Source organism: Brachyistius frenatus, unplaced genomic scaffold, assembly GCF_029030835.1.
Source record: "Brachyistius frenatus isolate BFR_SWC_R1_liver_20210118 unplaced genomic scaffold, ASM2903083v1 Contig_16, whole genome shotgun sequence".
Taxonomy (NCBI): Eukaryota; Metazoa; Chordata; class Actinopteri; family Embiotocidae; genus Brachyistius; species Brachyistius frenatus.
This window is the reverse complement of record NW_027210615.1, coordinates 2,918,800-2,937,094: the sequence shown is the minus strand read 5'-3', so window position 1 is coordinate 2,937,094 and position 18,295 is coordinate 2,918,800. Positions and strand designations below refer to the sequence as shown.

Here is an 18,295-nt window from a genome sequence, read left to right as displayed (position 1 = left end):
ACTGACCCACCACAGCAGGAATGTCAGGAACGCGGGGCCTGTCAGCCTCAAACCTCCTCGTTAATGTCATCAGCTGAAGGGCTGGATGTAAAAGGACCACAGAGGAGGAGTGCGAACATGAAACCCCCTTTAAATCGCAGCACATTACTGCAGCACGGCGTGCATAGAGAACATGTTCGACTGGGAGTGCGCGTGTAGGAGCACCCTGCTCAAAACAACAACAGTCCCTCCCTAACAAGGAGCTGAATTCACGGTATCTCCATGATGAGTTGTGGAGAGAGATGAGCCTTCGAGGACTCTGGAGCGTGAAACATTTTCACTCATCAAGTCTGAACTCACCTTCAATCACATAATCTAGGTTTTTAGATGAGTATTCCTGATGCCAGACTGTATATAGAAGTCATTTATGTGGGCACTTAAGGAAGACAATGAAGATGCAACTGAATAAAACCAGCAACGTGAATTCATTTTCACTGCAGCAGTGGCTCTCTCAGCGTGTCCTGGCTGTCTATCTTGATGTCTGCTTTGGGGTGTTCAATGTCTCCCCTCGCTCTAAATTAATCAAGGCAGGCCCAGGCCCACGGAGAAGCGGCAGATTTGCATGGCGTGAAATTACACTTTTGTGAAAAGGCTCTGCTTGAGCGAAAGGAAAACCTTCTTTGCGTTTCTATCTTCTCTTATATATGATCACAGTGCCTCTGCACTTGCATATGCAAATGGTTCATTATGGAATTTAAGTGGCTGCTGTGCTTTGAGATTAGGCTAAACTCAACCAATTGTTTATGGACTCAGTCACACACTCTTAATCCGACTGGGAAACGCGTTTGTGTTTGACACCCTGATCCAACTCACCTCCACCAATTTATCCAAAAATAAATACGAGAACCAAATGGTCCAGCATGAGGACAGGCAGAGATTTTATAAAACTCACTCGGCATGACCTCATCAGTCTCGTTTCCTGTCCTCTGAGGCAGATCCATCACTGTGAAAATAAGCACTGCGAGACTTGCTTATTCTTCTGGCAAGACGGTTGTTTGGCAAAGTCCGCCACGGCCACGTGAAATTGGGGCGACATGAGGGATGTGTTGCATGAGGTAAACAAGTACCAAAGGGGATCCTTCCCTCCTTTTTTTGTTTTTTCTTCCTCTTTCTTCCCGTCCGGCCCATTTCTCAGCCTCTATTTATTCAAGCGCTGGAGAAAAGGAGGGGACGGTGAAAGGGTTGTATACACCTCACAGCTGGAAACTGATAGGACTTTTTATAACCCGCAGTGTCCTGCGTGTGAGAAAATGCAGTTGTTGGTCCGAGTCCCTTTTCCCCCTCCTTTTTTCCCAGTTCTTGCCCTGTTTGTGGCTGACCTAGAGGCTCTCCAGTCCAGACTCGCATATGTTGTCTGAATCTCCAATGCATCCTTTGTGAATCTTAAAAAGCTGCTTTCATCCCACCTCCTGATGTCCACTACTAGTTCGCAGCTAGGAGACAGACCGTGCAAAGTATTGGAGGATTATCAGTGTTTGGAGAGGCGGTTTGAGACAACAGTGCCCAGTCACAGTTGTGACTCAGTCATTATGAAGCAGGCTGATTATTGCCGTCACAGACTGATTTGCCACTTCTCTGCAAACACACAGCTCCCCCCCCCCCCCCTTAAAGCCTCGACCGATGTGAAAACAGAGGGCGGTGTTTGAATGTGTACAATAGAGCTGGAGAGGGGGAGGGAGGGATGACACATTTTTCTTCCTCTCTGTAAAATCCTTCCTTTTTGTTTGGTGTGTGTGGGGGTCTTTTTTTGAGAGGGGACAGTATTCTTGGAGGAGGGGGAGGTCTCTTTTTGCAGTCAGCGTACAGCTGAGTGGCAAACAAAGACCCCCTTCCTCTGTTACAAACACACTCATCCTGATGGGAGTCCTCGTCGTTACAGTTGACAGCATTAACATCATTAACAGCATTAACAGCATTAACAGCATTAACAGAAAAAGCTGCTTTCAGTATTTGATGTTTAACACGTTCTTTGATTTCTCTGTAATGCTGAAATGTTGAGACCAGTATTTTTTCTGTTTGCCTCTGTATCTATATCCACTTACTGCTGAGAAAGTGTTGATACAGAGAACAGTTTTTTTTTTTTTCTGTGTTTGAGAGCTGGAGTTTGAAGTGCCATTGACATTCTGTGTCTGTCTGTATAATGTCTGTGTGTGCAGGTGGCAGCACACAAAAACCCATTCAAAAGTCCAGTGGGTCCATCTGCCATGTTCGAGGCCCTGCACACACACACACACACACACACACACACACACACACACACACACACACACACACACACACACACACACACACACACACACACACACACACACACACACACACACACACACACACACACACACACACACACACACACTACTGTCGTCCTCTTGCTTCTAAAGTCGCATTGCTCTTGCCCAAATAAAACCTTTTGCTTTTTTAGTCCAATCAGGCCATTAAATAATGAACTATTACAAACACTGGACGCCCCATAAATAAGGAGTGTTTCCCTCAACACGCACACAGATTTCATGTCACGAAAGGAACATATATTGAGCAGTTGTGTCAACTGAAAGCACAACATCCTAATAGGGTCACCTGTAGTATTAACTTATCCTTTAACAGAATTAACAATCATTAAAAAAATATTAAGTTCATAATTTATACACATAAATTACATTTACTCAGAAATGTCAATAAAAAAGGCAACAATATTTCTCCCGACTAATCCAGTTGTAATGAAAAAAGAAGTATACAAAAATCGTACTTATATTTCTGCTACACATTAATGGGTGGATTTGGTTTTGTACTTGATAAAATACAACCTGTTTTCACCGAGGGTGTCTCATACTGTCATTTTGTCACAGCCTGCTGACCTCTCAAGGATACAGACAAGGTGCTTTACGTTTAGGTGGTTAGGTTTATGAAAGGATCACGGTTTGGGTTAAATGTGAAACGTTAGCAATTTGGCATCAAAACTACTTAGTTAGGGTTAAAAGAAAGATCATAGTTTGGGTTAAAATAAGTAATGCTACATCAGTAAGATTATATATGTCATACAAGTTAAATACGCAACCTAAGTAGGGTTAAGGATTTTTGCTTACTCATGAACTTGAACATTGGTCTCGCAGGTGAAAATCTGCGTTTGTGTTTGCGTTAGAAAAAGATCATGGTTTGGGTTAACATGTTGTATTTAATATATATATATATATATATATATATATATATATATATGTCACACTAAATATGTGATGTAACGTACAGTAAGTAGCTTACTTACGTAAGAAAAACACACTGACTTTTGCTTCCTCACAGACTTGAACTCCTGGGTGAAAGTCTCCTGTTATTCCATCCAAACATCCCAGATTTCCTCCTTTTATGCTCTCTGTCACTCTTTCAACTGCGACACATGACCTCCTTGTCTGACTCAGGTGATCACGGTGTCGACATCAAAGGGCTCCTTCTGCATATTTCTCTGGCGCCAGCGGCTTTGACAAAACGTTATTATTTGATGCTGCAGAAACGAAAACATTTCGTAAAAGGCCGTCAGATATTCCTCATAAAACAAATAGATTCAGCAGAGTGAATTCCTTGAGGTGGCTTTGGAGCTACATTTCTGCACGAAAGTTGACAACTAAATGAAAAATAATGTGCATAGCATGAGATTTAATGAAGGGGACTGTGTTAATTTGTGACCCACGGTGGTACCAGTGAGCTTTGTGTGTTGCCATTCATGTGTGCTAATTATGGTACCAGGCACAGAAAAACATCTTGACTACACACCGCCGTTCTTATTTGATCATGGAAGTCCTGTGACCCCCCCCACACACACACACACACACACACACACACACACACACACACACACACACACACACACACACACACACACACACACACACACACACACACACACACACACACACACACACACACTCCCTGACATGAATCACTTAGAACCAACACACTCAGAGCTAAATGAAATCCCCCTCTCGCTCACCCTTAATCACATTAGCCTAAGTGATATGGGAACGCCAGGCCAGACACACACTCCCTCCTTCTTGCTCTTGTCTTTCAACCCAAATAAATAGCCACTCCTCCAGAGCTTTAAGTTGTCTTAAGCTCCATCTTTGGATAATAGACCGTTTGCTCCCTCAAAGACTCCAGTGTGGAATAATGAGGATCAAGACGAGAGCAGAGAAAGCAGGATAAGAGAAATGCAAGAGGGTGGAACAGAGGAGGAGAGCTGACATCGGGCTAACACCCGCCCCGGGACAACCCATCAAAACACCTGTTTTGTCAGGGTGTGAGGTTATTGTGCACAACCACTGCTGGATTTTTGTAGTTGACTGTTAGTGGGCTGGTAATGAAGCTGCCTCATGGCTGGATGGTGGCCTGGACGGCCCGCCGAAAAAGCAAAGGGGAGATCAACGGTAGGCTAGTACTGTCATAATGCTATCAAAACAGGATATATTTCTTTACACACAACTGAGGGTAAGTTTAAAACATAACTATGACTATAAGCTTATAATTTAATGTCTTTTGTCGGACATATTTCAGGCCTGATCACATACTTTTTTTTTACAATATAACATATACTAGTTCTTCATACGCTGTGATACCTACAGTTGCCAAAACGTTAAAAGTAAAGTTCCCTTTTTATATTTGAAGAATTATGGCATGGAACTGCTTTGTTTGCTTAAGCCAATTAGTCTTAATGTTGTGTGAAATAAACACATTGCTGGACAAATTAGCGTTAAGTTAATGTTTGCTTACCTTAAAGCCAGACAGTTTATGATTTAGTCCATGCAGGTGGACTTTTGCTTTTTATTGGCTGACCATCTCAACAGGTTGGAGCAGCCACACAGTCTGTGTGAGACGCAGCTCAGCTCAGCTCAGCTCACTGCAGTGCAGCATCCTCTAGAGCGCGAGGCGCACGGTTAACCTTTAACTATATGTATATTTTTTGTGTTATTAAAGGAGAAAGCGGAACCTAAATGTGTGCTAAACATAGCGGACATCCAAAGCAGGCTACACTTATGTTATGACAGTAAGTATGAACATCGGGTGCGCTCTCTCTCTCTTTCTGTCTAATCTAAATATGAAATTAATTTATAACAAAATCCAACATTGTATTACGAATGGGTTAGGGTTACAACTACCTCCGACTTCCTTCCACATCGTTCCATACATCCTTAATGCAGCCGGGCCGCCTCCTCCGAACTCTGCATCACAATGTCTTCTCCAAGCTCCAAATATCGTCTGAAACCAGCGGCAGTTTGTCAGTATTTCCCGAAAGAGAACATAACTTGATCCGAGGCCAATATGTACCTCGGACACGGACAGAATGTCTCTACGTGTGCCTGGTTAATAATCGATGGAGGGATCTCTGTGGTGTCTGTGTTATTCCCTCGTAAATAGCTCCCTCACTCAGCCCGGCTCGGTCCATGTTTTATGGATGAGCCTCTCGTATGCCCTGTCAACACTGCTCACCCTCAATCTGCATCAGCTGGGCAAACAGCAGATTGACAGGTCTGTGTGAGCCCGAGTGTGTGAGATAGAGGGAGATGAGCATGATTTAGGATTTTGTATATCTGAGGGGATTCCCTGTTGGTGGTGTGTGAGGTGGATGGGTTTGTTCAGGTCTGCCATACTTAGAGTTTCAATACTTTGTTGGCACAGGGCCTTGTTCTATTGAATGTAGCCTGCCTAAAGGGACAAAGGTTTTTGTATCTTTACCTCGGTATTATTCAAAATAGATGCAAGATGGAAGTGATTTTATGTATTAAAACATTTTTGGGAGGCGATCTCGCATTTACAAAGATTGATATGCAAATTTTTGCCAGTGACACTGATTATTACTTGGGGAAAAGACTCCTCATCATCACCCTCCCTCATCTGCTTTCTGTCACTAATCCGTCCAGGGCTTATTCATCTCTTTCTCTTTCAGTTCACCTTTCCAAAACATCCAAAAACAAAACTTTAATGGCTCTTTTTATGTGCTAATATTCAACTTTTTTTTCTCCTTCTGCTTTTCTCCCTCTTTGCCTACTGAAGCTCACAAATATATCGTTGCAGGTAAGCGCTTGCTTTTCCCAGACTTTTCTTCACTTTGCTGCTTAATCTTCATGTCCTGTGGGAAAAAAAAAAAAAGAAGTCAACTTTACATGGAATTTGCATCCCGCTATGTCGCCGTTTAAACCGTTTATCTGATGAAAACAAATTATATGTGAGCCATTCTCTTTATGCAGGCCTAATTAAAATGACAGTCAATGTGAGGAGCCTTAAGATCAATGCCACATACTGCAGATGCACATAGCCGCCATTGAAGTGCAGCCCCAGGAGGTCTGTATGTGTTTAGGGCCCCCATCATTGGGAAAAGCATTTGAGACTTGGCTGAATGGCAATGAGGATTTCCATCAGTCAACGGCCTGAACAAAAAGTGTCTGAGTTGGTGTTCGCTCCTGATTTAATATGGCAGGGATTTGTTAAGTATGTGAGCTGTGCTAGGATACAAGGTCTCAGGGAACAAGAAGCTGTCAATGCATGAACCTGAATGCAAAACATCGCTGCAATTTGCTATTCAGTACTTCTTACTTATACTTGCTGACAGAATTAAGGGTCGTGGTCTTTAATTTAATGCATGCTGTATGTACAGTGGGTACGGAAAGTATTCAGACCCCTTTAAATTTTTCACTCTTTGTTTCATTGCAGCCATTTGCTAAAATCAAAAAAGTTCATTTTATTTCTCATTAATGTACACTCAGCACCCCATCTTGACAGAAAAAACTGAAATGTAGAAATTTGTGCAAATTTATTAAAAAAGAAAAACTGAAATATCACATGGTCATAAGTATTCAGACCCTTTGCTCAGTATTGAGTAGAAGCACCCTTTTGAGCTAGTACAGCCATGAGTCTTCTTGGGAATGATGCAACAAGCTTTTCACACCTGGATTTGGGGATCCTCTGCCATTCTTCCTTGCAGATCCTCTCCAGTTCCGTCAGGTTGGATGGTGAACGTTGGTGGACAGCCATTTTCAGGTCTCTCCAGAGATGCTCAATTGGGTTTAGATCAGGGCTCTGGCTGGGCCAGTCAAGAATGGTCACAGAGTTGTTCCGAAGCCACTCCTTTGTTATTTTAGCTGTGTGCTTCGGGTCATTGTCTTGTTGGAAGGTGAACCTTCGGCCCAGTCTGAGGTCCAGAGCACTCTGGAAGAGGTTTTCTTCCAGGATATCTCTGTACTTGGCCGCATTCATCTTTCCTTCAATTGCAACCAGTCATCCTGTCCCTGCAGCTGAAAAACACCCCATAGCATTTAGGGCGGCACGGTGGTGCAGTGGTTAGCACTGTCACCTCACAGCAAAAAAGGTTCCGGGTTCGAATCCGGTCCTGGGCCTTTCTGTGCGGAGTTTGCATGTTCTCCCTGTGCTTGCGTGGGTTCTCTCCGGGTTCTCCGGCTTCCTCCCATCATCCAAAAACATGCATCTCAGGTCAGGTTACCTGGCGCCGCGCTAGTGGCAGCCTGCTGCAGCATCTCCCCCCTGAGAGCCCCCCTGCTGTAGTGAAGAAATTTCCCCTCGGGGATTAATAAAGTGTATAAAATCAAAATCAAATGATGCTTCCACCACCATGTTTCACTGTTGGGATTGTATTGGGCAGGTGATGAGCAGTGCCTGGTTTTCTCCACACATACCGCTTAGAATTAACGCCAAAAAGTTCAATCTTGGTCTCATCAGACCAGAGAATCTTATTTCTCATAGTCTGGGAGTCCTTCATGTGTTTTTTGGCAAACTCTATGCGGGCTTTCATACATCTTGCACTGAGGAGAGGCTTCCGTCGGGCCACTCTGCCATAAAGCCCCGACTGGTGGAGGGCTGCAGTGATAGTTGACTTTGTGGAACTTTCTCCCATCTCCCTACTGCATCTCTGGAGCTCAGCCACAGTGATCTTTGGGTTCTTCTTTACCTCTCTCACCAAGGCTCTTCTCCCACGATTGCTCAGTTTGGCTGGACGGCCAGGTCTAGGAAGAGTTCTGGTCGTCCCAAACTTCTTCCATTTAAGGATTATGGAGGCCACTGTGCTCTTAGGAACCTTGAGTGCTGCAGAAATGATTTTGTAACCTTGGCCAGATCTGTGCCTTGCCACAATTCTGTCTCTGAGCTCCTTGGACAGTTCCTTTGACCTCATGATTCTCATTTGCTCTGACATGCACTGTGAGCTGTGAGGTCTTATATAGACAGGTGTGTGCCTTTCCTAATCAAGTCCAATCAGTTTAATTAAACACAGTTGGACTCCAATGAAGGAGTAGAACCATCTCAAGGAGGATCAGAAGAAATGGACAGCATGTGAGTTAAATGAGTGTCACAGCAAAGGGTCTGAATACTTATGACCATGTGATATTTCAGTTTTTCTTTTTTAATAAATTTGCACAAATGTCTACATTTCTGTTTTTTTCTGTCAAGATGGGGTGCTGAGTGTACATTAATGAGAAATAAAATGAACTTTTTTGATTTTAGCAAATGGCTGCAATGAAACAAAGAGTGAAAAATTTAAAGGGGTCTGAATACTTTCCGTACCCACTGTATGTAATTTGGTGTGGTGTGGGGCTGCAGAGGTAAGATGCCACTGTGGTGTCAAAGTGCCTGCAAAGACGACAGCATCACCACAAATGGGGGTCAACTTTTGTAGTTTTTCTCAATTGTTTGTGTATTTTTTATAATTATTTTAACGAGAATATTAAATCACGACAAACTATATTTCATATTCCAAATTTGGTGTCCTTTAACCAACATGTATTTTTATTTATTACTTAATTTTTACTGGCCAATATTCAAGGTTAAATTGGTGTACATAGATTTTTTCTTTTCATCCACTTGAAAGCAGAAAAAAATCCACAATATGCCCAAAAAAAATGCTTCTTCGGCCTTTTTTTAACTGAAGTAGATATTTTGATGCGTCACAGAGGAAAAGCATCGGTGTCAATAATAGAATTAAGGATGGTTGAATTCCATTTAACCACTTCATTTTCAGGGTCCTTGTCTCATCGTCACATTGTCGTGACTTACAAGGACAGTGTGACTGGCTTGTCATAGTTTTGATCCCTGTGGGCAGATAGACTTGAAGCGTAAGAATATCCTTCAGGTTGTGATTAAAACACGAGCAGTCATGCGGCCTGTGAGCCTGAGAGATGAATTGATTTTTTTAGCAAGTGTGTGAACGTGTGTTAAAATGTGCATGACTGTGTGTGGTATCAAATCTCAAAAGTGAGGCTTCAGACTTTCACAAGATTATGTGGCAAGGATGAGGGTATGGGTGAGGTCAAAGGTCATGCATGGTGGGGTTATGAATGCTCTGGTGCTTGCAACAGTCTGTGACCTGCTTAGCACTGGGTTTCCATGGGGATCTCATTAACTGCCATACAAGCTGGTCCAAGAAACATGCTGCAAACAAGCACCTGCAAGAGGAGCCAGAGCTGAGACTGGAACTTGTATTCCCCCATAACTTAAAGGAGGTTGAGACTGTAGGGTCCTAACAAGGGGGTGGGGCATTTCTTTCTGTGGCTTTTGTCATTGCCATTCCTGTCCTGTCCTTCCCTTCTCACTGGTAGTATGGTCTTGTTCTGTTCTCAGTGCTGTAGAAGACAGTAGCAGTATGGTACAGGATGGTTCCCGGTACCTGCAATTATGGCTGTTTTACATCTACAGATCCGTTATCAACTTCTATCTAGTGCAGGGTACCGAACTTTTATGGCACCGACCAAATTGTTTCGGGACTATCTACTCTTGAACAATGGCATGTTATTCAGTACCAGGTTTCATTTTGTAGGTTACATGAACACTGAAACATAGCCTGTACTTTCACAGTTTGATGATGTAGATAAAATCATTTGTTAAATTCTAGCATCTAGTGACAACTTGCATTTTATGCGTTTGTGGGAGGTCTGTCAATTGCATCGACAGAAAATAACCTGTACACTCTCCCTCCTAAATTGAATGAAAACTGAAGATATGTACTGTGATGTGTCATAATTTCTTCTTTTTTTTTTGGTATCAAATAAAAGTGTTGTTCAGAAGCTGGTATCAAGGTCACGCTGCCGGTATGGAACGTTTTTGAACAAAACCCAGCGCTGATATTAATTTCACACAATTACATGATTTATCTGCTTTGTAGCTGCACGTCCCATGATTCTCTTGGATTTCTTCCGAGGATGAGGTGGACGCGATAATTGTCAGTTGGTCATGGTGTGGTTATTTAGTTTTTAATGACAGCATTTACACTGGTTTAAACCAACTAAACCAAATGGACCACAAGAGTTTTATATAAACAACTCGACTGCAGTTGTTCTGTCGCCTCTCTTGCTCCGATTCAAGTAGTGTGTTTTTATATTTCAGATCTCTTGGATTTCTGTAGGGTCTATGGGATTCCGGCTCTCACATTATCCTCCAGTGTTGACTACAGTATATTTCCTCTGTTTTTCTCCTGTGTTTGTGCTTTGAATTGTTCATGATCTTTCTTTAATCTCTCATGCATGCCTTTTCCCTTGGATTCCATTTTCTTGTGCTTCATGTTAACTTTGACAAAAAAATGAAGCAATAAAAGTGGCAGCATAGTTATATTATTTTTCATACCCTGTGGTGCCTTTGACCATTTACAAGACTTTTGTCAAATTTGCAATCGCCAGCTGGGACTTTTTTTTTTTTTTTTTTTTTTCTCATATCTCCATTACAGTGCATGAAAGCACATGAATAGCACATTCGGTTATGAGCTGCGGGTTTCATCAATGACGGACACCATTATCTGCACACCGGTATTTTTCTAGAAGCAGCTCCTATTCAACAAGAAACAGGTATTTTTGCCCTTTACAAAAGCAACACACCAATAACAATGGACGCCAGTGGAGAGCCCATCCTTTGTCGGCTTTGCTATGAATCAAGCAGATACCAATTTCCTTCCCCAGCCAAAGACAGATCCGTTGTTCCTCTTGTCCGCTCCAGTGATCCCTTTTTTTTTCCGAGCCAGAACTCCATTATCAGGCCCTTTAATGTGACTGTCAAATGCAAGGGGGTGCAATTATCTGCTGTCTGGTTTGGGAGGTCAGTGCATGCAGTAATCAGGATTGCAGGGTTAAGGCCTGCAGCTTGTGGCTCTTTAGCTTTCTGTTCCCGAGAGGGTTGACGTCATTCATTTTAAATGAAAACCTGTATGATCAATAGCATATGGATTCCTTCACTTCTGTACATCCTACCCGAGTATCTGTTGACTGTTTGTTGAAGTACACTTCCTTATAGCTGACAGCTGACATTGAAAGAAACAGGCATATAGGAGGATTTCTTCTTGAGTTCTTCTATCTCTTTGTCTCTTTTTTATTTAGGTCGACTTGGGTGTTGTGAAAGTAAATGACCACATGGCCGAGAGAGTTGAAGAGATTCACATAAGGAATGGAGTGTTTTTCTAAATAGTTTGATATGGAGACTGCCAGCTGTGACCTTGATGTCAAGACAACGTTTTTGTGTAAGGCTCTTTATTCAATAATCATCCCAGGATGTATGATATGAGACTCTACTGCACAACACGATCTCAGTGAAAAGGAATTTAAGCTCAGATTGGAAATAAACTGCAGATTTTTTTAAAAGTAAAATAATAGAGATTTAAAAATATGTATTTTTTTTTATGTAGACATTAATGAGGCTATCCTCCAACTGGTTTAATCTCTTTGGTACTTGTTTAGACTAATGTTTGGCAAAGTTCAGATTTTCCAGATATTTTATCATTGGCTATTTATCACTGGCATCCCCCCTGTCATGTACCTCTCACTCCTTCTCCTGTTTGGCTTCCTCTATGTCTCTTCCCTTGAGGTCAGTCTGAGGGCCCCGGCCCCCCTCCGGGAGCCCAACCTTGGATAGGAGGCATCCTCATCCATCAGTCAGAAAAACCCTCCCTGTACTCAGGGCCATCCTGACCCTCTGTATCAGCCCGTCTCCAGATAAGAAGCTAATGAGCTGACATGTTCACAAAATAGACAGCAGTTTCAAGGAGAACGATGGTTTTTCATTGTTGAGTTATTACATGAATTAATTCTTACATTAATCCACCAGAGGAGAGCAGAGAGAGAAAATAGCAGCATAGAGAGACAACAAACAATAAACTCCGGGCAGTTTGGTAGAGGCCTGTAACAGAAGATAGTTACTGACATGCATGTAAATGCATGGCTTATTAGAGGTGGAAGTCTTTGGCAGGAGTGCCCCTGTGTGTTGTTGTTAACATCATGTCTCCAGGAGTGAAGAACGGCCTCTCTGCTGCAACGCTACTATCAGAGAACACTGCACAGTTGCAGGTCTTTTGAAACTAAACACACTATGAACCAAGTTACTTTCTTCACCCTGCTGGAGTGGGTGGATGTTTTATAAAGTGCTGAAGTGTGTGTTGGTCAGCACTGTATTGCATTGTACCTTTTGTCAAAATCTATTTTTGGCATTTGTGTCTCCGCTCACAATCACGCAAGTTGAGTCACGTTCTACTAAATGTTTTCACTCACCCACGTTGTCCATACTCAACCGCAGACTACGTTCTTCAGGATGCTTCGAGCGTTAGTTGATATGTTGCTATTTTTTGGATCTGGCATTCGTCAGTGTGTTCTGAAAGTAAATTTGCAGAGACTTGCTCGTGATCGACCGGAGAACCCAGTCTGCTATATTTGTTTAGTCAAAGTTGTGTTATCATTGGAAATACAGAGACTGTTTTGAGAGCTCTCCCTCTGTGGATGTCAAAACACTCAAGACATTCAAGATTTCACAGTTCAGAAGAAACTATAATAATTCATATTTCATTCAAGTCTCTTCAGTTTAATCCTACAAATTGCTACCAATTGAAAAAAAGTCATGTAAAATAAAGACTGTTTGTAGTTAATCATACTTTGAATGTGTTGCCGTATCATGGCATGGGTGATGCTTGAGGCATGGTTATGACATTAAGCACTGATGCTGTCTCGTAGTTTCTGAAGGTTTTTCTTTTAGTGTTTATCCAAGTACTTCGGGATTCATCCTTCTCAGTAAATATCAAGTTTATCTTGTGCATGTTGCCATATCCATTTCAAGGTGTCCGGGCCTCTGAGCTTTACGTGTCAGCTCTTGCTCGCTGGTATGCACAAGCATTTATTTCCAAAAGACCGCATGACTGTTTATTTCCATGGGCGATTGGGCAGACAGGGGTGTTTATTTCCATCTCCATCTGTGTGTTTACTTCCAAAAGACAGTGAGCTGAGTGTGTGTATGAGAGGAAGCACTCCCAGCAGCATGTATTTGGTGCCGTGAAGCAAGGCAGGGTCGACAACTCCTATTCTCTCTGAGGAATTCTCAAACGTTACAGAAGCATATTTTGTCATAAAATAATGTTATTTACAGTGAATTGTGTAGCAACACAATTGTGGTCACCCTTATAATTGTTCTTTGTTCATTGTCAGACAATGGCAGGACTGTAAAAGACAATCAGTTCGATGTCATGTAATATTAACGGGTTAGAGTTGGCTGCATTGCTGTGTTAGAATACCTTTTTGGGACTGCTTTTTCACAGGACAATAGACTTTACAGATATCAAAGGTATGGCAAATGCAGTATGTAAAGTATGAAACAAGATTATTGATATTTTCCTCTACGTCTGTTTTTTTGAACATTTAATGTTGCATTTATATTGTAAAATCATTATTACATAATGATTAGTGCAATTCAAATTTTCCTTTTGACAAAAAAGACCTTACATTTTTTTCCCCAGTTCAGATATAAATAATAATAATAAAAATCCCTCGTATCAGCTGAAATAATGGCTGCCACAGATGATTGGCAGCATTTCATTTAGCTCAAGATGCTCAAACAATACATTTTTTTCATGTTGTAAATTTCCATCAGTTTTTGTTGGACCTCGTGCGTCTCTTTAAACAAAGCATTTTGAGTTTGTGCCTCCTGATGGCGAGCTGTGATTTGCAATGACTTGTGAGGAAGATTATTGCGGCCCGGAGGCATGTTTATTGAGTTGTACGTATTCTTTTCGGCAGCTCGGCTGTTAACTCTTTGGCATGGTTATGTTTTTCTTCTCCTCTTCCTTATTGGGAGGGATTCTCTCCTTCTCTCTTTATTTTTCACGCACACACTTGCACAACTGGCTGTAACTTAACAGACGTTGTTGGAACAGGACTGCGGATTCTTGCAGTGATCCAAACCAGCTCCTGCTGGCCCGAACACGGGCAGCACCTGAGCCGTGTTCTCTGTCTCCTCCTCTGCAGTGAGTGATTTCTGACTCGTATGTAAACTCTTATCTTCAAGGCTCTGTTGAACTTTGTGTCATGGCCAGGCCTGTTAGTCACACTTGTTCCTGCGCTGTGTGTTATCACCTCCGTCTGTTGCTTTGACCTGCTGTAAATTGTGGAAAACAACAGTGAGCACAACACCTATAAAAGGTTGCCACTCCAAATGGCTCAAAGGCATGTGGGAAAAGTGTGTGGAATACTTTATGGGTCCAGCTCAACGGTCTTCCGGTCATATATGTAAACTGCTCTGGTGTCCTGGAGACCCTGCAAGCAAAATAAAGGGACTATAAAGTGGCATTAAGTTGATTTGAACTGAGTTTCACTTTTGTTTTCAGCTTGATAACTCCTTCTGCCACAGATGCTGCATGTCCAGTCTAAATCTAACTTCAATAAGCCGCCAAGGATGACTGCGTTATATAAAAAAAAATAATAATAATAATTTTAAGAAGCAGCTAACTTATACAAGACATATTTATAGTACTACAAGTAATAATCATAAATGTAGTGGATAATAAACTCACACCGTATTGATTAATCTATCTTTTTCATTCTCAGAATCGATTTCATTTACCCACACTGCACATATTGTAATGAACAGTGTAAATCTGCTGCGACAGTGATGGCATGTCTAAACAGAAAGGGGGCTAGTCTTTGCATCTGCTGCCACCTAATGGCTGTTTGGTGCACAGAGCGAAGCAAACACCTGCTCCTTCAACATACTGCACCTTTACCTGGTCAAATCTGTGGAGGAGTAGTCAAAGAACATGACGTAAATGTCAGGAAACTGGAGTTGAATGTCTCCTGTTGTTCAGATTTGCTAGTTGTTTGCTTCATGACTTTTGTCTGAGTGGATTTGAAGTCTTTCTGCTGCTTTTGCTTTCTTCAGGATACAATAGCGGTGCAGTTTACATTCCATAGGCCAAATAAACACAAAGTTTGATTTTACAGGCTAAACTGCAAATGCCTCGTCCTTCACCTTCCACTTAACCCAACATCTTGTGTTATCACGCTCTCCTGAAACATTTTTCTGTGGAGGTTACTTATAAATGAAACATGACACTGCAGATCTGCATGAGGAAGGAGGAGAGGGAAATAGGAACAGATTTGACTTGGAAATAACTGTTGTGGCGCTGTAGCTCTTTCCCAGATCGTGCTTGTTTTTGTTTGGGTCTCGCTTATGTTGATTTTTTTCCCCTGCATTTTCTCTATTTTTTTCTCAAAAGGAGCTCCTCTGTTTCTGACCCCCAGAGCATCCATGTGTCCATCATCTCTCTTCAATTGGGATGCACACTCTGGGTTACGAAAAAAAAAATGCTCTCCTTGGTTCAGACAACCAGGCTCACAAGATCCTGCAGATGCACACCGTGAATGTGCACCTCCTTCAGTGTGTTGTATTTGATCTTTCTTTACCTGACTCAATACAGGAGCCTACAGTAACTTTACCACCATCGAACATGGAGAAATAGCTCTTTATTCTGCACTGATTTCATAATAGTTTGTTCATGTGTTTCATCTTTAAACTGCTCAGGCGTTAAATCTTTACACTTCCAGTATCAAGATGCTAGAACAAGCAGATACACTAGGGGGCACAAATGCTCCAACACTGAGTGGTGGGGAGGCGGCTCCTCCAGCTGATCACCTCCTCAGTCCAGGGGTCTGCAGAGTCCAAACCTGGGCTCAGCCCCTCAGGTCGTCTTCCCTCTCCTCCTCCTCCTCCTCCTCTTCCTCTTTCTCTTCCTCCTCCTCGTCCTCCTCTCCGGGGTCACGCTCATCAGTGCTTCAGATAATAGAGTCATGGCAGACTTGAGGATATTATCATTCAAATACACACTTTTCACATGAATAACAACCGCGGCTCAGGCAAAATGTGCTGTCAGAGAGGTATTTTAGTTTAATGATGTTTTTTTTTTTATGGTGCATCTGCTCTTTGGAAAGAAAAACATAGCCGAGAGTGACAGGAATGAGAAATGAGGAATGAGGGGAGGCCATGAGAAGGATTTGAACAAGAAATATTATGAGCGCATCATCAACACCCGGATCGTTAAAAGAAAGAAAACCGGGAGGGAAACTATGAAAAGGAGGGCGGCGGTTCATGCGCATTCATATTTAATTGATCATCTGAGCTGCTGTTGCATCAACGCGTGTCATCCTGGTGGCTGAGTAGCCAGCGCAGAGTCTGTGCTTTGACATTGTGGCGCACTGCTGGGGTTATTGTGTAGCCAAGAGAAAAGCCTCTGTGGTAACCCAGTAGGTCGTGGGGGGTTAGCATATCTGGGTTATGGTAATATAATCTCTTTCACCCATGATCGCACTTAGTGTACAAGCAGAGGGGCTGCAGTGAAGGGATAAGGGTGAGTGTGTGTGTGTGTGTGTGTGTGTGTGTGTGTGTGTGTGCATGCACGTGCCCAGGGGCATGCTAAGTAGGTAAATGTAGATTGAGGGACCCATCTGGTGTGTGTGCGTGTGCGTGTGTGTGTGTGTGTGTGTGTGTGTACACCCCTCCTTGTGTCCATCTCCAGATTAGGGGGCCAGCGCTGAGTCGCTGACCCAGAATTCTTACCCCATGTCCCGTCCCAACACACGCCCACACCCTGCTCCTCCTGCCATCACACCACCCTCCGCCCCTCCCCACCCCCCCCAATTTCCTCCTCAAGACAGACAGACAGCCTCATGGGAGAGACACGGGGTGAGGTCTCCATTAGCGGGCCCCGGCCCCCGATGTGTGGCTGTGGTGTTGCATTGAGGGAATCGGCATTTGAGAAAAAAGTGGGAGTTAAAAGCGATGGTGTCATCTGTGGATTCGGATAGGGGGGCTTAAAGTGTTACAGGAGGGTGGGAGGGGGGCTGTGATTGCTCTTAGCCCGCATGGAGTAAAAATGTGTTTCCACATGGAAATAGCTTTCAGTCTAAATCTTTGGATCTCCTGTAGGCTGCAGGTAAAGATTGCCATCGGTTCAGGGAGGAAAATTAGATTTAGACTGCGACCACTATTGGATTCTTGAAGCCTATATTGACATTTGAGTGTAATCCATCAGATCATGATATATGCTGGCACAGATTACCCGATCACACAGTGATATAAATACTCGGTAGATATATTGAGGTCATTTTCGCCTCGCATATCTCCCAATATATTCGATTCTATTTCATGTAGCAATGACTGAGATCCATTTCCACCCTCCTCCTCCCCACATATATCCATCTGCTTGTCCTCTGCCACTCCTCCGGCACCCCATTGTTGTCCCTGACTCACCAGGGATCCAGGCTGCTGTCCCCAATACATCCATGGACAGACTCTCCTTAGGCGCTGACCCACCAGGGTCTTTGTTTGAATCCAGGCCACACCCAGAGCAAAGGACCCAGTTTTGTGTTGTTTGTGCTGGAGGCCTGTCTGTGCTGCTAAACCTCCACAAACACCATTCAGCACCAGAACATGCTCCAGCGCTCCGTGCAGACCGTGTGCCGTATTAAAAGGGGATGTAATGGTTTTTTTTTTTTTGGTTTAAAATTAAGATATGTCTACGTTAAAGACGTAAACTAGAAAAGAAGATGCCCCGAGTAACAGACTGTGTGTATGGTTGCGTGTGTGATGCCTTTAGTCAACCCAGTAACGGTGCTTTTCTTCCCTTTTTTCAGTACCAATTACCGTCATTGACAGTGATGAATTTGGATTTTGACACGTTGGCTTTCATGCAGCGCTGTCGCCCCACGCTGTAGCAGCGAGGAGGCTTGTTTGCGACAGAGCCGGGGAAAATAACAACGCAACATATGGGGCTTTGTGATCGAACTGTAAGCATCCAAAATACTTTCACTTTAATGGAAAGCATGCCCCATCAAGTAGGGTGTGGGAGGCAGCATCTAAAAGCCATTAACGGCCCCGGCTTCCACTGAATCCTTAATGACGACGTGTTGAAAATAATGCGTCCAGAACTGTACCAGTGTTTGAAATGATTGTTGATCAAACGGTAAAAATGGCA

At 42.9% G+C, this 18,295-nt stretch overlaps 1 protein-coding gene across 7 annotated transcripts in view; it reads left to right on the top strand.

Moving 5' to 3' along the window:
• Nucleotides 1-18,295, top strand: part of agrn (agrin) — a 283,677-nt gene that overhangs the window by 67,052 nt on the left and 198,330 nt on the right. For 6 of the 7 annotated variants that reach the window (XM_069693990.1, XM_069693991.1, XM_069693988.1 and 3 more), the window contains exon 3: nt 6,076-6,096. The exons of the other annotated variant lie outside the window; for it this stretch is intronic. In XM_069693990.1, the coding sequence (XP_069550091.1) occupies nt 6,076-6,096 (21 nt within the window). The remainder of the gene's footprint in view (nt 1-6,075; nt 6,097-18,295) is intronic. 7 annotated transcript variants of the gene reach the window in all.